Source organism: Glycine max, chromosome 2, assembly GCF_000004515.6.
Source record: "Glycine max cultivar Williams 82 chromosome 2, Glycine_max_v4.0, whole genome shotgun sequence".
NCBI lineage: Eukaryota > Viridiplantae > Streptophyta > Magnoliopsida > Fabales > Fabaceae > Glycine > Glycine max.
In genome coordinates, this window is record NC_016089.4 from 42,178,886 (window position 1) to 42,205,692 (window position 26,807).

General features: G+C 32.5%; 2 protein-coding genes across 17 annotated transcripts; one reads left to right on the plus strand and one right to left on the minus strand.

Annotated features, from left to right (window-relative positions):
* Positions 1 to 21,431, plus strand: LOC100778970 (MADS-box transcription factor 23). 13 transcript variants are annotated; one of them, XM_041008165.1, is made up of 9 exons: positions 1 to 133; positions 385 to 611; positions 8,653 to 8,731; positions 13,240 to 13,301; positions 17,579 to 17,681; positions 17,762 to 17,803; positions 17,875 to 17,958; positions 18,046 to 18,231; positions 21,109 to 21,431. In XM_041008165.1, exons 2-8 carry the CDS (start codon positions 430 to 432, stop codon positions 18,226 to 18,228), a joined length of 735 nt encoding a protein of 244 aa, XP_040864099.1. In that variant the 5' UTR covers positions 1 to 133; positions 385 to 429; the 3' UTR covers positions 18,229 to 18,231; positions 21,109 to 21,431. The 13 variants fall into 13 exon arrangements, with proteins under 13 accessions (XP_040864099.1, XP_014624371.1, XP_014624379.1 ...); XM_014768885.2 differs by having other exon boundaries at positions 18,046 to 18,206; XM_014768893.2 differs by having other exon boundaries at positions 17,875 to 17,916; positions 18,046 to 18,206.
* On the minus strand, positions 8,995 to 25,030 carry LOC102662819 (uncharacterized). Of its 4 annotated transcripts, XR_005887882.1 has the most exons (4): positions 24,601 to 24,985; positions 24,340 to 24,417; positions 15,371 to 15,629; positions 8,995 to 9,485 (listed from the first exon to the last, which is right to left on the minus strand). XR_005887882.1 is itself a non-coding variant. In XM_006575299.4 (2 exons), exons 1-2 carry the CDS (start codon positions 24,872 to 24,874, stop codon positions 9,445 to 9,447), a joined length of 315 nt encoding a protein of 104 aa, XP_006575362.1. In that variant the 5' UTR covers positions 24,875 to 25,030; the 3' UTR covers positions 8,995 to 9,444. The 4 variants fall into 4 exon arrangements, 1 of the variants encoding a protein (XP_006575362.1); XR_413278.4 differs by lacking the exon at positions 15,371 to 15,629 and having other exon boundaries at positions 24,601 to 24,978; XR_001385501.3 differs by lacking the exon at positions 8,995 to 9,485 and having other exon boundaries at positions 14,508 to 15,629; positions 24,601 to 24,981.
* Between the last annotated feature and the right edge of the window lie 1,777 nt (positions 25,031 to 26,807).

The window sequence follows — 26,807 nt, forward strand, 5'->3', positions numbered from 1 at the left end:
TTGGCCCCATTCAGCGGTTTCACTGCACCAGCCAAAAAAAGCGGTTTCATCACTTTCCTTATATAGCAGCTAGCTCGTGCTGCTGATGCGCATTCAGCCAGCGCTTTGTCTGTTATAATCAACGCGCTCCTCAGTAATCACTCTTTCTCTTTACTTTCTTCCCTCTTCACCGTTTTTTTTTTGTTTTTTTCTTTTTGAAATTCTCTCTGTTTTTCTCGGAAAATCAATTCGTTCTTCTTCTTCTTCTTTCTTCTTAACTACCGCATGTGGATCAACGCGTCTTCTACTTCGCTTTTGCAACAACCGCGTCTTCTTTTGATTTCGCTTTTTTTTTTCTTCGTCAAATTGAAGTTTCGTTTAATCGTTTCTCGATCTGTTTTGCAGCGAGTGAATTTCTGGTTCGGAAGGATCTGATTGTTAGGGTTTGGTATGGGGAGAGGTAAGATCGTGATAAGGAGGATCGACAATTCCACGAGCAGGCAAGTGACGTTCTCGAAGCGAAGGAACGGTTTGCTGAAGAAGGCGAAGGAGCTTGCGATCTTGTGCGATGCTGAAGTCGGAGTTATGATCTTCTCCAGCACCGGAAAACTCTACGATTTCGCCAGCTCCAGGTACTTGATTATTCACTCATCGATCTGTTTTTCTTTCTCTTTTCGTCAATTTTGACTTTCGAAATTTGTGCTATCGATGTTGAATGCTGTTTGTGTTGTGTTTGTTCATAACCGCGCATTATTACTTCGTTTCCGAAGATATTAGACACAAACTTTGCACTTGATGATTGCATATAATATTTGAAAATCCATTCCTATAGTGAATTAACTGAAACGATTAACGAAAGCACTTGGTTAGGTTAGGGACCAGTGGCGCTTTCTTTGAAACGGAGAAGGTTTAGAATTAGAAGAAGGATTGTGTCTGGTGCTTACTCGTACGGTTAGTAATATATAGCAGTAGCAGAAATGCTCAATAGAGATAGTGCTATTGAATTCTACGGTTAGTGGCGAGTACTATTGGGTTTGGGTTCCCTTCTCTTTAGTTTTTCGCTGGAGATTATTATTAATATAAACGCGACAAGATAGTTAATTAATTAATATTATTGTAATAAAACCGCTTATTATTGGTTATTATATATACTATAGTAATAATTTCTCCTTATTTTCTTTTGTCTTAATTATGTAGTTCATAAAAAAAATAATCCTATCTAATTTGGAAGTTTGATTTAGAATATTTTTGTTAAGGTTTAAACTCAAATAATATTTAAATAATTTAATTTTAACTTCATCATATTTATTAATCGTATCCGATCCCTTGGTTATAATGTCTCCTTATGTCCTAAGGTACAAGACTCTTTAGTTGTGTTGAGTAAAGGAGTGGTGTTTTCTTCAAAGATGCCGTGGCTTTAGAAATTAGAACAGTTGTGTTGGATGAAAAGAATAGGTGCGTGGAGTGATCTTATTACTTTTGTGAAGTGCTGAAGAGGCCCACACTGATTGAATTGATGGAAACTTAAGTTTAGTTCTAAAACAATACAATAAGATTTTGTTTACTGTTATCGGCAAATGTTATTATAATTTGTTAACAAGAAGGATCAAACTTGGAATTTTTTCTTTTTTTTTTCTTTTTTAATCACTCAATCAATTTTATACTTTTTGTATTTTTATATATAAGATTCAATTATTTAATTCATCAAGTTTTAAAAAATAACTAATATAATTAATAATAATAAATTTATCTTAAATTTATAATTTTTTTAAAATTATCTTTGCCATTAGTGCTTCTTTCTACTCTTCTAATAGTTTATTAATACATTATATTTATTTTTTTAAAGAGAAATATTTCTGGTGTAAAAATAATTTATATAAGGAACATTATAGATTGAGTGTTATTAAAAAATATCATTTTAAATTTGAATCTTATAAATAAAAATGAAAGGAATGTCTCTGGAAGAAGACCGTAAGATGCTTATCAGTGAGATAAGGAATCCATCTTGTGAATCATATACAGCATGTTGGAAGTTGAATGAGCTATCGTGTTTAGTGTTGTGTAGGTTTGAGTTCCTAAAGCTATAAACTTGTATATATCTGGTGAACTGAGTCGTTTAGTGTGTTACATATTGAACTTTAGGTAAACGGCCAGTGTCATTCTATCCTCTGAAACTTGGTCATATTTGTATCTCCAAAGGAATTTTGAATAATAACAAGTTATTTGTTATTTATACTTGCAAATAAGCTTGTCCCGGACAACCTTTCTATGCTTGGTTTAAATTCACCTTGAATATAATGGAAAATCACCTATTAGTACGGGCAAGTTGGCTTCCATTTCCAAATATATCTGACTGGAACACCTGAATATAATTTTATTTTAGGTTTTTATCAGGTAAAGTAATCATATGTAAAGATTTTCCATATCTATACACATTATTTATTATACCCCTATTTCTCTCTCTCTTTTTTTTCCTCTTACTAAGTGTTAAATAATAGGAATATAGGATTGAGGTATTTACAAATAATTTATTTATTTATAATATATCAATACCAAAAAAAATTATTCCCAAGTATCTTACACCTCATTTTCCTCCTTTTTGTTTTTTCGTTTCACTCATTAAATATATTACTTTATTTATTTTTTACTTTTCTACCTTCCCATCTGGAAGGATATGTGAAAAAAATATTTATTTTTATGGATAGAAATGAAAATAGGCTTTTGAATAAGACTTTGTTTAAATAAGTATGAATAATTTAAAAATTCAAGGTTTAAATCTGACCTATTACTTATTATAGGATTTTTAGACTTAGTTTGTCATTTTTAAAATCTAACTTAACCTATTAATTACTTAATTAAAAGCCTATTTTATATATTAAAACTTTTACATAGGTTTGATGTATTAAATAGGTCAACGCGAAAGTTAAGTAAAATAAACTGTAAACTAAAAAATAGATAGGTTAGATTTTGGAATAAGAGTTGAGTCTAACTTGTTTCTATGATATTGAAATCTATTTTTGATGTCCAATATTATAATCTTCAAAATAATTTATTCAGAAGACTATTTTGTAATTTATAAATTATAATCATAAATAAATTTATAGATTTGATTTTTTGTGAATGTCAAACATGCATGCTTAAAATTCAAAATAATAAATAACAGTATATTATTTTAATGCATTATATTTATGTAATATAATAACAACACCAATAAAAAATGATCTAAAATGGGATATTTTTAATAAAAAAAATTTATAAAAGTCTTAACCAAAATTATTTTCTAAAAAAGTTTGATAGCCTAATTTGATATCGATGTAGACTAATTAAGTAATAATAACCGTCTTAACTATTTTCACTCCCCTTCTGTGGAAAAAAAAAAACACACTATTTCCATCCCTATGGATAACAATACCTGTGCAATTGCAAGTGGTTGGATGAATGGCTTGTAACCGGCGGTTTTGGGGCGAAAGCTAATGTGGAGCTACATTGCACATTCGCTCATTCGCTCATTTTATATGTCCACATGGTGTTGAGGTCGAGGGTTAGTGTCGCGCTTCTTCAATTTTGCTATCTTTGTTTTTCCAAAACTGATATAAAAAACCAACTTATTACATCAACACTTATCTCAAATTGACACAGGACGCGCGTCATATATATAGCTATTAATATAGAAGCAGAGTTGTGTAGGTATGGATCTTGTTGTGTCGGAATTTAACTAAATCCATTTACTTAACAACCTGATAAAAATATTTCAATTTGGATTAGGTTTGTATATTTTTTTTACCAAACTTAAACCAATCCAACCCGATCAATGACAGGTTGAATATTCTAAAATTTTAATTTCTAAAAGGTGTAAATAATACTAATAAACAAAAAATATACAAATAATTAAAAAATAAAGCAATATGTCAACGTGTTAAGTCATCGAGTTCGTGAGTTTAAAAATAAAAACTCATTGTCCAAACTAAAAGTTATTAGGTTTGAAGACGTCATGTTTGAAATGAGTTTGAAGTTTGAACAGAACAATTAATGTCAAAATCTGAATCAATGTGTTTGGGTTTATGGGTTATCCGAACTAAAAAAACATGCACTTCTATCTAGACGCTGAATGGAAACAATACTCACCATGTTTCTTAATTTATGGAAAAATTAAACTTTCTCAATATTTGAGATTCATGAGTAATTTGTGCTATTGTCACATGATTGTGAATTTGTCATTAGAAAAATTTTAAATTATCCTATAATATCTTCCTATGAACCCTTTTACTTCTATAGTAAGTAGAATAATACTAGAAACATATTCTTTAATATACATTTTTCTTATCACACTCGTTCTTTTTTATAAATAAATTAAATTTATTAAAAACTATAAAATTAAGAAAGAGATATAATCTATTAAATTGGAAAAAAATGTGCTAGAAAGAGTATCTTATGAAGTATACTTCTTTGGTAAGTATTGGTTGTGTTTTCCTTTTAAAAAAAGTATTGGATGTGTTTTATTTGTTTAAGATATTCCAAAATGTTTTATTTAATATTTTCTTTGTAAGATAATAAGAGGATTTGTAAGATGATTAGTTGAATAGCATTACTCTTGTCATTATTAGTGTGACAGCCTTGGACACTAAAGTTTTTCACTTATGCATTTATCAGATGTTTGAAATTGTTTGTGGATTGATAATATACAGATGTGTATAACATACACTATTTTTATTTTTATCATATCATATGTTACTTATCATTATTACACTTCTCTTTTCTTTTTCTCTTTCCCTCTCTTAGTATATGCTAGTATATTGAAGTGTTCATTGAATGACACCCACTTAATTTATGCCTAGGTTCTTTAGATGTTACACCATTAAATATCTTTATTTCCTCGTTCGTGAAGTTTCCATTCTTACGTTTACGTGACGTTCATTAGAGACTTCGGCTTAACTTTCTTAAATACAAAATTATGCATGGCTACGTTTGAAAGAAAAAAAAAAAAACTAGATGATAAACCACTTTAGTCTTTGAATGATTTTATACTTCTATTGAATTGTGATTTTTCCACCTCACTTTATTTCAATTATGAATCTGTGGATTAGAATTCAAAAATATACTTCAAAATTATTTTATTTTTACTGTTTTCTGCATTGTCATTCTAAGTTAAATCATTTTAGCAAATAAACCCGCATCTAAATTTCTAACAGATAAATTATTCTGGTGGATAAATGTCAGTTAAATCTACAGCTTTTCTTCTTTCCTTTACGGGAAGTAATATTTTTCAAGACTTTTCTAGTACATCTTCTTATTTTGGGTAAGTTAATCTTAAAATGAATAATGTGATAGGCCTAACTCAATCTCAAAAGTTAATTCAAGAGGTGAGGATTATCCCTCAGTTGTATATTCTAATGTAAAATTACTTTTAGTCAATGTGAGACTTGAATTATTTTCAACACACCCTCTCATGCCAAGCACTTCTTGAGCTTGAGACGTTAACAACAACGTAATATTACTTTTCGTCGATGTGAGACTTGAATTATTTCCAACAATTAAATTAAAAATTTTTGTCTGAACAAACTTATTTATATACACTTATAGAAAGAGAAAAACAAATTCTTATAATAAGTTAAAATAAACTTCTCAACTTTAATTTATTTATAAAACTTCTCTCATCTAATTTCTCCAAGAGTTGAAATACATAAGTATTCATAAAGAAATATATCCAAATAGTCAAAATATATAAAAATTATATTTAGAATAAATGAATGGAAAATCACATATAGATGAAAGCTCAAATATTCCACATTTGGTTTTCAAAAAAGGAGATAGAATCATAAGATTCATAAACAAAAATACACATAATGTATATATTTATAATATAAAAATATTCATATAGTATGCATATAATATTATTTTTTTACACAATGTATATAATAACATATATTTTACGGTATTATATATACATTTTTGAAAGGGACGGGGTCAGGTTTCACGGTTGAGCCTCTTGAATCTGCCCCTGATCTTAAACAATAAAGAATCTATAATTAAATTAAATAGCAATATAAACAATCTTACATAAAAAATTATACGATTTTTCTTAATTAAATTGCCATGTAAATTTTAATAATTTTAATTTTAATATTCATGTAAGATTAAATAGTCAAAATTTACTCTTCATAATTATCATGTTACTTAATATAATAGTTCTTTATCAAGAATATATATATAATCAAATAAGTACTATACTAATTACTGAGGTTTTTGCATAAAAAAAATACTGAGGTTTTGAATCAATTAAATAAAATTAATAATGCCAACAAAAGTTGATTTAGTTGATAAGAATTAGACTTATCTTACAAAAATGTGAATTTGAATAATTTTTTTATGGATACAAGGATATGATGGTGGACCATCTATAAGTACTCTTTTGAGTCATGAAACATCTTTTGACCCTAGTAAGTCCGTAAGACTTAGTTCGGCTAAACTTCAATGGAACAAAATGAAAATGCTTACATATTGTGTAAATTGATATGCTTGATGTATATATAATATAGATAGGAAGTTCTTTTGCCTCCCCAACCTGCGTAGAGAGACCACCAAATTTGGCCTTCTGGTATCCTTTAGAGATAAAGTGGTGGGCAAAAACCAATTCTTCCACCAAGGCCAAAGGTCTTATCATTTAGAAGTTTGTTCATATGAATTTTGAGGTAGGTAATCCTTTCTTGCCAAGATTAAGGGTGAAACCTTCATTGTTTCAAGAGTTGTGTACTCTATGGCAGAATGCCTTTATTGTCAAGTTATTGGGTAAGTCGATTGGTTTTCCCACGATGAAGGATCACATGATTATGGAAGACGAAAGTGGGATTCAAATTAATGGACATGGATAATGTATACCATATAGTTAAATTTGATATTAAATAAAACAAAAAAAGGTTGTGGCTGGTTGACCATAGATGTTGTTTGATCACTACTAGAGGTGATAGGACTATGGTTTGGATTTGCTTCCCGAGTCCTAACATGATTTGTTATGATGAAACTTTTCTTCTAGCTTTTTTTTATGGGAACCATTATTGGAAAACCAATCAAAGTGAATGTTTCTGAATGTGCAGTAAGGGCGATTTGCAAGAGTTTGTGTGGAGATTGATTTAGATAAACCTATTGTTGGCAAGGTACAAGTACGGTTGTTATGACTGGGTCTTTTGAAATTGTCGATCTTCTCCTGCTCCTGCCCCCGGGCAAGGAGCGTCGATTGAATCCTCATCATCCACCAGAATAGGAAGTGGTCCAGTTGATGGAGGTGCAATTAATTAAGCGAAAAACCAAGAGTATAATATAATAGTTGTTCCTACAGTTACGAAACATATTGGATGGTAGTATCTAAAAGAAAGGGTAAATGAAGGAATGGTTACAAAAAAGTGAAAACAAATAAAGACACGTTGGGGAAATCGAATTCAAACATCGATTTTTATTTTGTCGCAACCCTAGACTATAGTTACTAATCATAGTGTGCCAAATGTTTCAGCCAAAGCTAACCCAAAGTTTAAAGCTTTGGATGATGAAGATTTCCTTTTTAAGACTTGGCTATGGCATTCTCTGACTTTGAAAATTAGCTAGAATTGTATATCCCTCTCCACTCCATCGAAAAATTTGGGAGAACCTAACCTAGACATATTACACAAAGAAGGATGTTGTTGCTTGCTATAAAATCAAAAGAGGTATTTAATACTAGGCAGGGAAGCCTCTCGACGATAGACTACTACGAAACCTTAAATGGGTTATGGATTGAGTTGGACCAATACAAGAGTTTGAAGATGACATGTGACTCTGCTACATTGGTAGAGTTCACCGAGAAAAAATTTCTCATTGGCCTACATTTCAAGCTAATACATTATCCATTAAAGTGTGTATAGATACAAATTACGTTGGATATATTGTTGATAGAAAATCATCTCAAGGTACTGCATGTTTCTGAGAGGAAATTAGGTGAGATAGAAGATTCTCACTAAATCAAAAAGTTTTTCTACATTTCCCTTTAACTTGTGCAACAAAAATCAACCTTTCATGAAAAAAAAAAAACATGAAGGTAAAAATATTACGCTTCTAAGCAAGGCAAATATCTTTCGAAACATACTCAGTAAATTTTAGTAACTCAGTCTTGTTTAATAACATAATCCAATCCATTGTAAATTTGAACTTGGTAATTCTTTTAGTTATTTGACCATTGGCTTTGAAATCAACCCTCAGGGGTACTCGAAATTTGAACTTATTCATTCTAATTCTAATTATTTATTGATTAAAATTTATTAAAAATCATAAAAATTGTGAGTTTTACACTTTTTCAATGATTTTTTTGTAATTTTATAATTTTTAATATACATTAAGAGGAACTGTGTTTAAGAAGTGTTAGATAGTATTCCAAACACTCCTCCTATTAGATACTAAATAAGAGAGAGGTAGTAATTCTGAAGTTCCACACTAAAGACCGGATATAATTACTACATCAATTAAAGCATTCTATCCCCGAATCTTATTCCTAAGACCTGTGAACAACTTTATAATTGATAAAAGATTATTGAGGTATAAATATTTCTTCCTACAATCTGCATAGGATGAATCTAATTGCTTTCGCTGAATGTTACAGTCAACAGAGCACATATCTGACGCATTTCGATTTTGAATGACTTTTTCCAGCATGAAATCAGTAATGGACCGATACAGCAAATCAAAAGAAGAACCTTGTCAACTTGGGAGTTCAGCCTCTGAAATTAAGGTAGTTATTATAAATATCTTGCGCCAATATATGCATGGGAGTTTACAATCTACACATGAATTACTTAGGAGATATGTAATTCCATAGAACATTAGAAATGCCTGAATGTGAAAAAAGAAATGACTGAAAAAATATCATTTGTAATGTAATATTTGCATCCTCAAGTTTTGTTAGTTAATTTTTTTTCCAGAGTATTGATGAATTAAGACACCACAATTTTCAAGTTCAAGAAAAAACTTTATTTTGGGGCAGCAGTCGAAAAATAAGCAAATCAATTTGGAGCACTTCCTCCCAGCCATTCTTTTCTGAAATTCAGGTTTCAGTAGACCATGGCAAACTCTTTGAAGGGGTAGAATGCAACAGAATGTTCTAAAATCTACCAACACCTACCTGACAAATTGAGAACCTAGCACCCAGTGTGTTTAGTAAAATAAAAGCAGGAACTTAACAGGATGTCTCAGTTCTACGTTGGCATGGTTATATACACCAAAAAAGTAAAATGTTTACCACTCTTATCTACAGATATCCATTTTGGCCAAAGCATAACACAATTAAAAAGCCATGATGCCAGTTAAGCACTCTGAAAGAAATGATATTTCAGTGACTTCCATTGCTGCCTTTCTTCTCGGATGAAACTCCACAACCAAAGGTAGGGTTGGGAAGTGCAGCTTGTAGAATGAAATACGAACATGGGTTGTGTGGATTGAAGCACTTCACTGGAAAGGCTTAGGTTTGCTTCCCCTCCACAAGCACCCTGATTACAAAATAAATATTGATTAGAATTACGTTGGAGTTATACGGGTAGAGTTGGCTAGAAGAGATCCTAACCACCTTGATTCCAAAATAAATACAAGGATAATATAGGGAGAAAATAAGGGAGAATCAAATTAGATTTTTTTTTTTTTGAAGGCAGAATGAAATTAGATTTAATCTGATTTTGTTCTTAACTACCAACATGAAGCTTTTAAATCTAGAATATTTATTTGAAATTTGAAATAAAAGCACATACAGCTTTCAACGATCCACAATCCTCACACTCCAATGGTCCCTACGAGCAGGTAGTTTGGCTCTACTCGAAGGTGGAAGTTCAACCAACAACTAAGGAGGGGTTTGTTTCAAGTCGTGTTTCTTTCATTCCCAAGAATATGAGGGTGGGAATACATAAACCCGTGTTTGCTACAAGGTTATGAAAATATATTCTTGGGTATGCTGTATTCCTAGGAAAGTTACCTCTTCATGTTTCAAGCAAATTTTGTTCCCATGAGGAGGGGTGGGTATCTCACATTCCCATGTCTACATGAGAATGAAAGTTATTTTCTACAATAAATACATATTCCTACTACATTCTACTATATTTCTTTTTTACTTGTTTAATTTTTCTACAATTACATAATATTCCCGAGAATGCAAAATTATACCGTGAAACAAACACCTCCTAAGTTTGGTATCGTGAGTCTAGTGCAACACAGCATGTTACACCACAACCAGAAAGCTTGATGGAAAACAATCCGCTATGAGGGTCTGACCATATTTTCAAGGGTAATGATGAAGGTGTGTCAATCACTTAAATGACTCCACGTCATTTCATTCTCCTTACAAACCACACACCTCACTCAGTTTTAACAACCTTGTTCCTTGCGTCACAAAAGAGCCATAGTCAATTTGCTAGGGACAATTCAGTTCTCTTTAAATTTCATCCAACATTGTCTTAAAAATAATTTCATGAAGTCCTCTTGAAACGAACACTTGGGAAGGATGGCCTTTATGTGTTCAACAATCTCCTACATACACCATGAATGAACTCTACTATCTCAAGTAATTTTGTACCAAGTCTACATGTTTCAATTTCAAGTTCTGATACTGTAAACAATTATTAATTGTTCTTCCTAACTTGATGTTTCATCTTCTTTGAATAGCATATGACATTTTTTATTAGGTCATCCTAACAAAAGGGCACCTAAGATGGATCTCAAAGATTGTAATATCTCTTTACCTAATAAATTTGCACTTGAGTTTTGCTCTTCATGTTGCTTGGCAAGGCACATCACCTTACATCATCTGATTCTACAACTATTTAAAAATCCTCTCTTGAACTTATCTTTTGGAATTTGCGGGGAAACCTACCCCAATTAAGTCATCAAGTGATTATGTTTATTCCTCACATGTTGACACACGTATTATTGAACTTTTCATTTTAAAAAAAAATTAAACAATGTTTTCTCAATTCAAGAGTTGAGTTACAGCTTCACACAGATTGGGGAGGAGAGTTTCAACCTTACTCAAAATACCTAGAAAATCATAACTCATCTAAAAACTTATCTGATCACACATTCACACACATGCCACCAAATGGTTTCTGTTGAAATAAACCATAGACATAGTAGAGACAGAGCTCACTCTTTTAGCAAGCTAGTCTTCCATTTTGCTTTTGGGATCATGCATTCATTGTTGCTACCCATCTCATCAACAAGCTTTTCCTTCCTCTACACTCCAATTAAAATCACCCCCTATTTCATCAAGCTCTTTAATCAAGTTCTTGACTACAAATTCTTACGGTATAGAGAACATTTGTGGTCAGTGATCAACATAGCCTTCACCCTTAAGCCAAAGCTTGATGTGAGAAGCCCAAGTGTCATAGTTGGCCCCATCCAACTTGCCCATAGAGATTTTTGGGCAGGGACATAGCGTGTGTTCGGTTCTCTGGTAGACTTGCAGTAGCACGAATTCTGAGGCTGCTTCGCCGTAGAAGCATGGGTATTGTTGCTTCTCTAACATCCGGATTGCCCCTCTGATGATCCAAACATATACATAGTTGGTGAAAATAGGAGGGTCAGCCTTAGGAAGGGCAGAGGAAACCATGGGTCAACCCAAAAGAAATAGAGACAACCTGTAACAGTGAGAAACAAAGGGAAACTTCAAAGGGTGCCCCGGAATGGGCAAAGAAAGCACAAAACGAGGTAGAACACAATGGGGCAAGCATGACAATGTTGACGGCAGCTAGAAAGAGTGGACAGTGGCACAGCAGTGGTGGCAAAGGAACGGCAGCACCAAAGCAGAGGAGAAAAAAAGCAATGCCAGAAAAAGAGCAGGACGGCGGCACTACCCAGAAACCAAAAATAAATAAAATTGATGCCAATATAATACAATATTCAGAAAGAAATAATTTTAGTAGAGAATATTTTTTTGGTTTCTGATCAACTAAACTTGACTGCTGATAGAAACAAAAATAATGAAGTGGGCCTTGAGGAGAATTATAAGCCCCAGGTTTGGAGAGTTTACAAGAGGAAACATGGGAAGGGAATGAAAGATGATGAGCTGGCAAAAAGGGTGATGAGGAGCACGTGAAGTAGTTAGTATTTAGTGTGCGGAGGGAAGAGAGAATAATCACGATAGAATTTGGGATTGGGAGAGAGAAATGAGATCATCTTGAGGTGAGGGAAGCCGTTAGTGCTTGGGTTGATAGCTATCACTATCAATACATTCTATCTTTTTTTTATCTGTAATTTGTCATTTCTTCCATCAATATAATTACAGATTGTCCATTCTTTTGCTGTGTTATTTTGTTATCTGTTATATAACCCATCAACTGCTAAAGTAGTCCTTCCTTTTGCCAAGGTTTATAAGCTAAAGAAAACGAAGAGCCAATTCAAAACTATCAGTATTAACTATTAGATAATAAATGATTTAGTGTCAGCAGGTTACTACCACCTGCTAGTATGGTGGTTTCTTATGTTTGAGTAAGTTCACAATTGCTATTTCTTAGGATGAGTAGTTTGTATAAATTTTGTCTGCTGTACAGGACACTTATTTCTATTAGGATGGATAGTTTAGAGCAGTCAATATGAACTATTAGGATGGATGGTTTAGAGCAGTCAATATGAACTATTAGGATGGATAGTTTAGAGCAGTTAATATAAACTATTTGCTAAATAGAGAACACATTATAGTGCAGAAATTTTCACAAAAGTTCTTGAGTACTTCTACTATTGAAGATCATTGGGTTCTCTCTAGCAAAATACTATTCAAAAGAAGTAAAAAATCTGGGGGTTTTCAGCCAGATTCAGGGTCCTTTATACATAAGATCTAAGGGACTGGACCATGGTAAAATCACTTATGTCAATGTCTATTTTAAGCCCCAAGAATACATCATATACAACTTATCAGGTCCCAAAATCAAAAGTTGTAAAATTTCCAAAAGTTCAGAAATATTCATGCATGTGAATACATCATATATAACTTATCAGGTCCCAAAATCAAAAGTTGTAAAATTTCCAAAAGTTCAGAAATATTCATGCATGTGAATTGTACATTAAACAGTCTTTAAGCACTTCATAAAGTGACAAGTGGAAGATAAACTTATGTTGTTCCGTTCATACTTCATATTGTTTTGTATCATTTAAATAATTATGGGAGCCAAAAAAATTATGTCTGATAAAAGAATATATGTCTGGTGATTCCTCTTCCTCTAATATCTAATCACACCTTATTTTATTTCTTTCAATTTCTAGTTTTGGCAAAGGGAGGCAGCAATGTTAAGGCAACAATTACACAATTTGCAAGAAAGTCACCGGTACACCCTTATCAAAGCAACATATGCTTATCCTAAAGACAAGTTTAAGAGAACCATCAACATTAAAAAGAGCTCTTAATAGCAGTCTAGATTTATTAGCATATTTAAAATGTTATTATGATAGTCAAGTTTAGTTATTTGTATAGCTGTTAATAAGATTTGTGATTAAGAAGCTATTTTAGAAGATAATTACCCTAGTATTTTAGGACTGTAATTAATAAGTCACTAGTGAGGTATTTGACACATTCAGCATTCTCAGTAATTTCTACTTTCCATATGAACATAAGAAAGCTATAGAGATCATAATGAGTAAACATGTTTTAGGGGTAATTTTCATGCAATACAGATTATAAAATTCTTTGACATGTGAAGGGATTATGGGAACCAAAATCCAAATGGAAAAGAAATATACATTGATGGATAGTAGACAGTTATTATTGGGAGTATATAATCTTGCATTAGTTCTGTATTGAAAACTGCATAATGACAGTTATTCAAGGAAAATAACTGCACAAGTAGAGTTGTGCAATTAGGCAACTGTGTTATTAATTGTAGTTTGTGAGTAGAGAATACACTACTCACAAAATACAAATTGTATTGTTGTTCTGTGTTCAATATTGTATTTTATTAGTTTATCGATTGGTGTTCTATCAACATTTATTACTTCCTAACCAGAACAGGATGCAAAATGGGACATTTATTTACGCAAAACAGTGATGCAAGAAAAGGAGGGTGTGAAATCAATTTGGCTACTGTACATCCTAGAGTATTTTCCTTCATTGAATTGCATGATCTACGAACATTGACTTTCATCTATTTTTTTATAAGTAGATTAAATATACAAAATATAAGTAAATATCATCTATTACATTATACACATGAATGTGTCATCTTTCTAAAATTAGGTATATACATTTATCCAGATTATATCACACGGCTTAACAGTCAGATTTATTAAATTAGTCTTCTATAAAGAGTTCATAAGTGGAGTAAGTGATTAAGAATAACTTCTGGAGTACGTGAATCCTTTCTATTATTATTACTACTATTATTATGAAATACATGGTCTAATAATTATAAAATAATTACATTGACTAACTTGAGCATCTCTTAAATTTTGTCAAATAAATATAATAATACACACAAAAAGTACTTTCTTGAGTATTATCCATTGTCCTATTTGTCTCTAACCTTTATAGTAGTTGATTTTGAATATGTGAGGAAATTTCTCTCACAGGCACCCTTTATTGCTTTCAAATAACACATATATACAATACAAAAGCTAGGTGAGAGACAGCTTGATAGGACAAGACACACTGTTGTCTTCTGAACCAAGTAAAACAGAAAATCTATGCAACCATGCACTCAAAGATACACATAAATTTAAGACTCCCCCTCAAGCTGGAGCATATAAATCATATGCACCAAGCTTGGAACATATAGACTGAATCCTAGTTCCTCTTAAGAACTTAGTCAAAATATTTGTTGGCTGATCATTAAAATTAATGAACTCAGTGACAATCTCCTTGGACAATAGCTTCTCCCGAATAAAATGACAATCAATCTATATGTGTTTGGTCCTCTCATGGAAGACTAGGTTTGAAGCAATGTCAAGAGCGGCCTGATTATCACAGTATAACTTCATTTGCACCACTTCACAGAATTTCAACTCTTGGAGAAATTGTTTAATCCACATAAGTTCACATGTAACCATAGTCATAGATTAATATTCAGCCTCTGCACTGGATCGAACAACAACAGTTTGCTTCTTGCTTTTCCAAGAAATAATATTCCCTCCAATGGAAACACAATATCCTGATGTACATCTCCTATCCATGGGACAACCAGCCCAATCTGCATCACAATACCCAGATACTTGTGTGTTACCCTTGTCTTCATACAACAATCCTTGTCCAGGAGCTCTCTTTAGATATTTAAGAATACGCATAACAGCATTCCAATGATCAACATGAGGATTTTACATAAATTGGCTAACCACTCCAACAGCAAAGGAAATATCAGGTCTTGTAATTGTGAGATAAATGAGTTTTACCACAAGTCTCCTATACCTCTCGGGGTCAGGATAAACTACACTATGATCTGTCATGAGCTTCATATTTGGATCCATAGGGCTATCAACAGGTCTACAATCTTGCATGCTTGTTTCCTCCAGAATATCAAGAGCATACTTTCTTTGAGAGATCACAACACCATCTCCTGATTGAGCCACCTCAATACTAAGGAAATACTTCAAATATCCCAGGTCTTTGGTCTAAAAATGGCTGAATAAGTGTTCCTTTAGCTGAACAATCTTAGTAGCATCATTTCCTGTAATCATTATATCATCAACATAAACTATTAGATAAATACACTTTTCAAGGGATGTATGACAATAAAAAACAGAATGATCAGCTTCACTTCGTTTCAACCCAATAAGTTGAACAATATGACTGAATTCATCAATAAAGGTTACAAAATATCAAAAACCAAAAGATGTAACACGACTTGGCCCCCAAATATCAGAATGAATGGTAGAAAAAGCTGAGTTACATCTTTGTACAATTTGAGAAAATGATGACCTAACATGTTTTCCTAGTTGACAAGACTCACATTCTAAGAGTCGAAGATTCTTAAGACTAGAAACCATCATTTTCAGTTTTGGTAGACTTGGGAGACCTACACGATCATGCAAAAGTTTGGGTTTTGAGGTTGCAAAATAGGACATAGGAAAGTTGGATTCTAAGTAGTAAAGTCCTCGTGATTCACGTCCTTCTCCAATCAGTTGACCCGTGCCATGTTCTTGAATCACAAAAGAATTAGCATTAAAGGTTACTGAGCAATTTAATAAACGAGTTAACTGACTTAATGAGATTAGATTATAGGGATGTTGAGGAATAAACAATACAGAATTCAACTTCAACGAAGGAGACAACGAAACTTGACCACTTCCTTGAGACACAACTTTGGAACCATTAGCTACAGTGACAAAGTGAGGAATTTTTGAAAAAGAACTGTTACAGCGTCCCCCTCTCCCACGAGGTGCAACCATGACTGATGTTTCCACAACATCAGCGAGATTTTCATCCTTCAATACATGAGGCACACGAAGAAGTTTAGTGATGAGAGAGTCCATTGACGGAACTTGGTCTCTAGCAAGAACTTGATCACGCACATGATCAAAATTTGAGTGTAGGCTCCTCTAAGGACCATGTAAAACTTGTCCAGCTTTCTATTCACCTCTTTCAACGAATCAGCCACAAGAAACCTTTTCAGCTCTTCCACTATTGCTCGAGCTTTTCCCATATGTGCAATCATGTCATGGCTGGTTTGCTTGAGAGCCGTAACTTTCATGGTTGCATCAAACATGCTTTGAATATCATTGGCAAAGATCTCTTGGGCCTTCTTCCAAAAGGAGCGACATGTTTTGAATCATCTAAGGATCTCCAAAACATCTGGCTCGACCGATTGTCATAGTACAGCACAATCAAGTTTCTCCCACCCAGGTCTCTTGTCGTTTGGAACAGCATCAGCACTTTTCTCCAAGTGGTCATGGTACCCTTGACCGAGAAACCACAGCTCCACTGAAGCAGACCAAGACAGATAATTTTTCCAGTTTAGTTTTGTAGTTGTGATGGTTGGGGTTCCAGAAAAGGAGAACACAGGGCCGGAAGAAGCCATTTCAGATCAAAATACGAAACCCTAATGGAGAAAAAGAACAGGAAGCACAAGACTGACACGTTCCAAGTGTCAAAACTGAAAAACGAAGGCTGAAACACACTCAGGCAAGACCGACGAACCGATTGATGTTGGTCCGGCGTGATTCCGGCAATGGGAGGGCGACGCGTGGCTGTCACATGCCAGAATTGGCACTGGCTAGTGGCAGCACGTGGCAGATCTTCTGGCCACGCGACTTGCAAGGGTGAGTCGCGCTCCTCAAGACACACTCAACCCAGGTCTCACTGGAGAAAATGACGACTGGAGACGGCGGTGGACGGACGGCGGTCGTTACCCGCTCTGATGCCAAGTTGATTTTGAATATGTGAGGAAATTTCTCTCACAGGCACCCATTGCTTACAAATAACACATATATACAATACAAAAGCTAGGTGAGAGACAGCTTGATAGGACATGACACACTGCTGTCTTCTGAACCAAGTAAAAAAGAAAATCTAAGCAACCATGCACTCAAAGATACACATAAATTTAACAATAGTGAACTATCAATTATTAAGGTTTGAAATTTCCAATACACACATTTTACTTCTTGTTTGATGTAGCAGGAAAATGATGGGGGAAGAACTGTCAGGCTTGACAGTCAAAGAATTACAAAATTTGGAGAACCAATTAGAAATTAGCCTTCATGGTGTCCGAATGAAAAAGGTTTGTATTTACTATAAAAAATGCAGTGCTCAAATTTGAAGAAAAAGATATAATAGTTAACATAATATTGGCATATGCAGGATCAACTTTTAATGGGTGAAATACAAGAGCTAAATCGAAAGGTCAGTCTTTAAACAGAAAAACTAATAATCTTAATATTTATTAATTAAAATATTGCTTTTATTTTCTGCAGGGAAACCTCATACACCAAGAAAATGTGGAACTGTATAAGAAGGTAAACCTAATTTGTCAAGAAAACATGGAATTGAAAAAGAAGGTAGTGGTTTGGATGGCAGATCAAACCTAATTAGGACAACCTTGTTTTCTGTTTATCCTGAACTTTAAGAGAGTTTTACTAACTCAGGTCTATGGAACACAAGATGATAACGAAACAAACAGAGATTCTGTTCTGACAAATGGTCTAGGCATAGGAGAGGATTTGCAAGTGCCTGTGAATCTCCAGCTAAGCCAGCCACAGCAACAGCAACAACACTACAAGGCATCTTCAGGAACTACAAAATTGGGGTATGAGCTTTCGATCATTTAATTGGTAGGCCAATATTTATGATGCAAAAGCATTGATATCAGATTTGTTTTGATTGTTGCAGCAGATTGCAATTGCATTGATCCATATACAGGATGTGTGTGTTTCACAATTGCTATCAAGAAAAATGGACTCAGATTTAAACCTCGATGTCTTCGTATAAATGTTGTGGCATATAGACCACAGACTAATTGGCTTAAAGATTTTAATTTGAAATTATTAGAAAAAGTAAAAGCAACCCTAGCATGTATGTAAGAAACAATGAAGCATCTTATGAGAAACTAAGACTCAAATCAAGGAAGAAATTCTTCAAACCGCACAAATGTGTGATTCATTTTACTTGTTTTATTGTGTTAAAATTATTACTGGACTTCAAATGGGTGGAAGCTGTCACATTAAAGCAACCATGATGTGAGTAATACAGATATAAAATCATTGCAATCAAGTGTATATGGATTCCAGCAGAACAAATATAATACTGCTGTGAAATAAATCTAAACGCCTATGCAAGAAAAACAATAATTACAATGCATCCATGTATAAACTCAAGCCCTCAACCAAATTTTCACTTATAGTTCATAAATGAATGGTTAATATCACCCCACAAAGGAAAAGAAGAAAAAAAATAGAACTGCATTAATGCGTTAAAAAAGGAATCTAATGCGTTAAAAAATAGAACTGCATTAATGCGTTAAAAAAAATAGAACTGCATTAATGCGTTAAAAAATAGAACTGCATTAATGCGTTAAAAAAAATAGAACTGCATTAATGCGTTAAAAAATAGAACTGCATTAATGCATTTTAAAACAGACTTTTAGTTACAACCATGACTATTGAGAATCAGAACTAAAACCATCATTATAGTCTACATCTTACAAACAATTAAATGAACATAATTATCTTAACTGAGCACTTGTTTTTTAAATAAGAAAACGCAAAAAAAAAATATTAATATTGGAAAGAGCACTACCAATAGACAAACAAACTTCCGTGGGTATAGCTATGATGGAAGTCAGACCTCCACAGCCACAACACGAAATTATTATTGTAAAGCACTGCAGAGTGCAGACATGGTATCAAAACATGTATATGACCAAATAGTATATAGTCTGATCCTTGCCACTTCTATTCTTCTAAATAGAAGTTGAATTTGAAGTTTGAACACAATGTAGGTAAAGTCTGTACATTGCCCATGGTTCAAGCTCAAAGGACTCTTACAAAAGGGGACATATTCAATAAATAATCATTCATGAATCTTAATCTAACAGCGGCAGAGTTAGGCTTCAATAGTTATGAAGTCTTTTCAAAATAAGTCAAGAAGGGCAAAAAAAACAATAGCTCTCTAAAATGATTGTCAGAGCAACTAAATTACTGAGCTTCAACATATATAACAGTAAAAAAAAAAAATCAAGTAACTCAATTCAATAAAAGAATTTAGTACAAGATATCTTTTTCCTATCAATATGAGAAAGAATCTAACTTTGCTCATATCTAAAATCCAACAAAATTAGATCATTTAGATGCAAATCATCACTTCATGCTTGTAGAGAAAACTAAGAGAATGAACAATTTTAAGGTATATCAGTGGCAAACTTGATTATACCTATCAGCAATAGTTAAGAATCAAAATAGAGAAAAATTAAGGAAAGAGCTTTGCAGTTCTCTTTTCAATTCAATAAAGAAAAATCAGAAATTGTATAAGTTGTGAGCTTGATACTAAATTTAGGAAGTTCAGCTATTGTATATAATAACAAAGTATTATTTATATGACAATTCTAAATATATTTTTCATTGGAAATAACATATTAAGATGCCAACTTTCAAGGAAATGCACATTAACAAGGGGATGTAAGAGGCAGAAAAATACAAACACAAAACAGACTGATTGAACACTAATTATTCACTATTCACATTCATAAAAATGAAAAATATTTTAATCTAGAACTTGGTTATAAGTAGAAAATATATGCATATTTTCATATCATATCATATATCATATATAATATACAGAGAAACAAATTTCATTATGATAATTCCCTTTAACAATTTTACAACCTCAGCTTGGTGTTTAAACATTGTTTCTTCACAGTAGTGCTCTTAATATGAGTATAGAATGATTAAAATGGTGGTAGTGATGAATTCATGTACGATTGAACAAGTAAAAATTTGAAAGTAAATTGTGATTAAATTGAACTGAATGATGCAAGATTCAAGCTAGAATGATAGACTATAATCTTGGCGGCTTGATGTAATTTTACTTCTCATGATATATTTGATTGTGTTTTCATTGTGGGTTCTATAATGGGACACAATTTGCTGCAACAAAGAGAGAATGTAAGCCAACAAGCTAAATACTTGTAGTCCTAAGGATACTGTTTGCTTTAACTGAGAGATAATATGATTTATGGGCCTAGTGCCAATGGTATAAATGATGGAATACTGTTTGTTGCAACAAAAAGATAATGTAGCCTATGTGCAAATACCATGATTAGATATCAAATGAGACATGCCCTCTAACATGTCAAATGCATGATATATGCCATAACCAGTAGAGATTGTTTCCTCATTTTTGTATTGATATAGTTCTTCATATGTAACCACTACAAATTCACAGTATGAGTTGTACAGAAAATTGATAACACTAGCTTTGAGTTATATTTATGACCATGAATGAGTTGCCTCAAGGAGAAGCATTGACTTTAAAAAGTTATATAGCTTGTACCTTATATTTCTTTCCTCTCTTTGTTACCTTAAATTCATATTTAAATGTGAAAACTTATGTGATGCTTGCTTGCTTCTACTTCCTATCCACTTTATTTATCAGGCTCTCATTTAGTCTCCATGACTCACCCCATTTTCTTTCCCTATTCTTCAAATACATAGGTTGCCAAGAAGATTTTTACTGGGATTTGTAGGTTTGCCAAGGAGTTCTCTCATATTTTGGTAGGATTCTATTTTTAGAGGCAACTACTAATTGTTGACTTCAACATGATGGAGCTATAGGTATAGGATTTCTCCTTTTCTTTTTGGATTGTAGTTGGTCAGTCAGAGTTAGTACATTATAGCTGCTATCTTTTGAGAACTCATGATAATCATTGTATGAGAATGATGCAAGACTTGGGTGATAGAATCTAGTACATTTAGTTGTGTGATTGGCAAGAATTTGTTATTTGAGACATTGAAAATAAAGGGGAAACTTTGTCAAATTTCTAATAGCTCTTTGATTAAGTAGTGTGTGTGTGTGTGTGAACATAGTGTGATCTATCATTATTCATTAAGCTTGCCAGACTAAAGGTTAAAGGAATGGGTCAAATAGTATATGTAGGGAACAACCTTTCCTCCATGAGCTAACGTTTGATGTTGAGTTAGGCCAAAACTCAAATTCTAAGATATTTTTTATTGAACCACAAGCAGTTCTATCATGGTTATTTTAGAAATTTGTAATTGATCAAGGAAAACAATAACAGACTATTTGATATTGCTCTCTTTGAACTCACCTTACACCCTTTCACTAGTTTTCACAGTTAAAGCATTCAATGGTCTTGAAAACATCTTTTAAAAAATATTGGCTTCAAGTTAAAAATATCCACCAATATTTTCCCAAAATCAAAATTAATTGTTGTTGGAAAATCGCCTCAATTGCGGTCACCCTTAGCTCGCCTTAGTTGCGGCCTCTTTTGGGAGCTGCCTTAATTGTAGTATTATCAATGGCGGAAAGCCAAAATTTTGCCACATAAACATGCCATTGCGGCTTACGGCACCACCATAGCAATTAGCAAGCCTCCTTTCAAATATTGTCTATGGCGGTTGGCAAAAAATCCGTCATGCCATTTTGCCATGGTGACCATGGCGTCGTCATTTAACAACAATGCTTAATTGCAACCACAAATGCGGTGGTTTAGCCCCACATTGACTAGAGATGTAGCTTAAATATACCTTATAAAGCTTAGGCAGTTCTCATCTTACAGGCTGGTTTTGTGGGGTGAAGTTAGGCCTTAACCCAAATTTTAAGATGGTATCAAAACCTATCTTAGATCTAGTGTTGGACCACTAGCATTTGCACACTCCAGGCGGATACCTCGGGTGTGAAGGAGTGTTGGAAAGTGGCTTTAACTGTAGTCACCCCTAGCCCACCTTAGTTGCGACATCTTTAGGGCTGCCTTAATTGAAGCCTCAAGGGTGGTGGTTTGGTCCACATCAACTAGAGATATTGCTTAAATAAAGCTTGGTTAGTCCTCACCTTACAAGTTACAAGCTAGTTTTATGGGATTGAGTTAGGCCTTAAGCCCAAATTCTAATAATTGCCTTCAAATTCTTGAGCACTCAGCCAAATTAACAAATATGCTCTAGATCATTCTCCTATGATTCTGAATAGTATAGCCTCTCTTTGAACTAAATATTCACAATGTCCTACATTAAAGCTTGGACAGTCCTCACCTTACAAGTTACAAGCTGATTTTATGGGATTGAATTAGGCCCTAAGTCCAAATTCTAATAATAGCCTTCAAACTCTTGAGCATCCATAGCCAAATATATGCTCTAAACCATTCTCCTATGACCATGAATGGTAAAGCGTCTCTTTGAACTAAATATTCACAATGTCCTACATCACCAATATGTATTGTGTTGTGCTAAATGAAAAATTCAAAATACACCCTTACCATCAAACAAGATTCGAGTAAATTATACATGAGATTAACCAAAATTAACCATTCCAAGAGATGCGAAGTATGTGGGCATTGTCTCAAATGTGAGTTAAAAATTCTTGCAATGTTGCTTAAATCTATGTTGTTTTCAAACATAGGGACAAGCTTTGTAGATTGACTTATTTCATCTCAGATTCTAACTTATTTACCCACATAAAAGTTTAAATAATCTAAGATGAGGATATATCAAACTATTTAATGAGATTTAAAAAGTAAAAACAAAAAAATCACTTTAAAATTGAAATTGGGAATAAAAGTAATGATATTACATGATGGCATACTATGAATAATTGTGTTATATAAAATGCAATTTGAAAAACCAAGAGTTGACACGTCGAGAATATGGAAATAAAACAACTCACGTACGTCTGCAAACCCATTATCCTACATCCCAATGCCAGGAAAACAAAACATAAAAATAAAATGGTAGCAACACTCTCTTTGACACTCTTTTTAAAATACTTTCTATGTGATTGGCAGAAATTTGTTGGAAATCATCAATTTTGGTGGGTCTCATTTCTAAATGAAGAAAGAATAATTAAATGAAAAGTGATACAATTTCCAATAAATTTCAGCCAATTATAAGGAGAGTGTTGGAAACAAAGTGTTAGAGAAAGTGTTGCTAGCATTCCTCTAAAAACAGGTAAAACAAGAAAGTCAATTACAAACACACGGTAGAACTAAATGTGACTAAGGAAAAGAATCCCGGATAAAATCATAAACTCTGTTATAAATATCAATCGAATTCCACAGCAGTTTGTTCCTTTAGAAATTGCCACTCAGTAATTTGCATCAACTTGAAGAGAATTGGATTGGACATGTGTGGACTGCAAGAGATAACTCATCCGGTCAGCACCTTTTTTCTTCCAAGGACAATGCTAGAGTTAGCAACATTGACCAATTCACAAACTAGGAGGTTATACTTTTACTGTAAAACCTAGGTACAACTAAAGGTCATTAACTATAGATTGTAATACCTCCGTTAAGACACAAAGGAGTATTCCCCGACAGTGTCACGATACTCATCTCAGTGAGTGGGTAAAAAGAAAGAAAGGGCAACCAGTGGAAAAAAATAAAGGCATTCGACGGGGTAAAGTTTACGATTAGGGGTAATGAAAAGTTGTATATATGAAAAGATACCAAAAAAATAAACAAATAAGAGAGATAGTGATAATTAAATTAAATACGCTGTGCAATGTCATTTTTTTATGTTAAAATGATGGAACTCTAATTTAAATATATATAATCAAAGCAACGAACAAACAAAGTAGACTACTGAAGTATATAAGACTGTACTAAAAGTTGCAAAAGAAGAAACTAGAATAACACATCTAATTATCGAAAACGTATATAATCATTCAAACTAAACCTAATCTATCATACACCGTACATGTAGATTCTAAGTTACCTGAGATCCAAACGCACGTTTCAATCGAAAGCGATTATTGCTCCATGTATAGATTAAAGAACATCTCTATTCTCTAACCTATATAACATGAAAATACGCACCGGTAAGTTTACGACAATAAGAAGAACCACGTGGCGCCACGATGATAACTAAAACAACTCTTATCATAGCTAAAAATAATCTAAACGAGAAGAAATCGAGAAACAGTTAGGGTTCGGTGCAATTAAGATCAACGTTTCGTTTTGGTTCTTCGGTTTTTACCTCTCTTTTTCGCGTGGTTTTTTGGAAACCAAACGGATTCAGAAGAAGGAAAATTCTCGCTGTTGTAGAACGGAACAGAAACCGCGGCAATTCGTTCCATGAAAGCGGAATCCACGAAGCCGCGAGAGAAGCGAAGCGAGCAAGGTTGGCGCGTGAATGCGGTTCGGGAAACGAATTTCGACGAGAGAATCAGAGAAACTGAGAATCGGAATCCATGGATGGATCGGAGAAAGAAAGAGAACGAAGCATTGAAGGTTGAATGTGCGACCTGCATCGGATAATTGAAGCTACGAATAGAGTGTGTGACCGTACGCAGAGAGAGAAAGAGAGGGAGAGAGAATGAAACGTGTGAACGAGGTTTGAGGACGCGAAGAAAATATCAAGAGCCACTAGGCATTTGAATAAGTAACCGTGGGAGTTTATTGTTCCCCTCGCTTTAATTATTAGCGTTTTGCAGTCTAAAAAGGGTTATTGGAGCTTAGTTAATTAAATCATGTAATAAACTAATTGTGTTTTCTGATAAAAAAAACTAAATTATAATTTTGTTTCTAATAATTTCAAATTTTTTATTTTAGTCCTGTAAAAAATATAAAATGAATTGAAAAATAAAAAAATATTTTAATAAAAATTAAACTTATCATCCTTCATTTACAAACAAGTCAATAAATCATTAATACACTTATTTTATTTAATTAAATATATTAAAATTATTCTATATTTATCATTAGTCAAAAATTATTAATTTTTTAAAAATTATCAAAATTTATAAATTAAAAAATATTTAATATTAATATAGTTAACTAATAATATATAAAAAATAATATTAATATAATTAACTAAACAAAACATGTGTATCATTATCTTGTGTATTTAAGTAAATAATTAGAGTAAAAATAATTTTTATATTAAAATAAATTTACAAAAATTTTATGAAAATAATTTACATATTAATTTATGAAATTTAATTATAAATTGGTAAAACATAAATAAAATGGGTAAACTATTCAAAATAGAAACATATAAAATAAAATTCAAAATATTTATATATTAAATATTTTATATTTTAAATTTAGATGATTTGAAAAAATAATAATTCTTCATTAATGATACATAAAAAAATAATGTTAATGTAATTAGCTAAATAAAGAAAGTGTCTCAATAATTTATTATTTTCTTATGAATAAAAGATGAGTTCAATTCTTATAAAGATATTTTTTATTTTTACTTCACTTATTTTTTCATATAAGTGTCATGTCAACAATCTATATAAGTTCCACGTAAAGGAACCAAAATTACATTTTAACAAAAAAAAATAATTGTTTTTTTCTTTAATAATGTTATTGGTATGGAGTACTTAGTGATTTTATCGATAACTAATATTCATCAAAAAATCTAGTTGGCCACTAATTAGGTTCTCCAATCCACTTTCAATTATATTATTTTTATCCACTAAAACTAAGATCTTATTTAAAGAAATTGATTGAATTCAGTATCACTTGCACCAAAAACTTATTGGTTTTAATATTGGCATTGTCAATTTTTGGTTAATTTTTTATTAATTGATTTTATATCTTCTTATTATATACTTCTAATGATTAAATGTTAAATATATTATAAATTTTCAAGATTAAATACATTTCTTTTTTATTTATGTAATACTCTTTTATCGCAGAATGATATAATATTGCTAATATTAATTGTTTTTAGATATCATGATATTTTTATACATTACTTTTATGGTTGAATTAGAAGACAGTTATGTTTCATCCTAGCATGTGTATGCAAGAAAAGACATATAGAATCGGCTGTTACAAAGGGCAAAGTGAGTTGAACTTTCCGTATTAACCTACCCTACTTTTCCCTCAAAATATAAAACTACCTTACTTGTTAAAAAGTGGCATGGGCACATGGTAAGGTGACTCAACTCATTAAATTGCTTAATAAATTGACAGGTAGCATGTATGTAAAAAAAGATAGGATCAATTAACTGTTATAAATGGCAAACTGAATTGAATTCTTTGGATCAACTTACCTTGTTAAATGTGGCGTATGTGCATGGTAAGGTGACCCAATTCATAAATTACTTAATAAACTACTTTTGGGTTCAAATTAGACGACAACTTTGTTTCATCCCAACATGTATGCAATAAAAGATAGAATCAGCCATTACAGATGGCAAAGTGAGTTGAAATCTCCGTATCAACTTA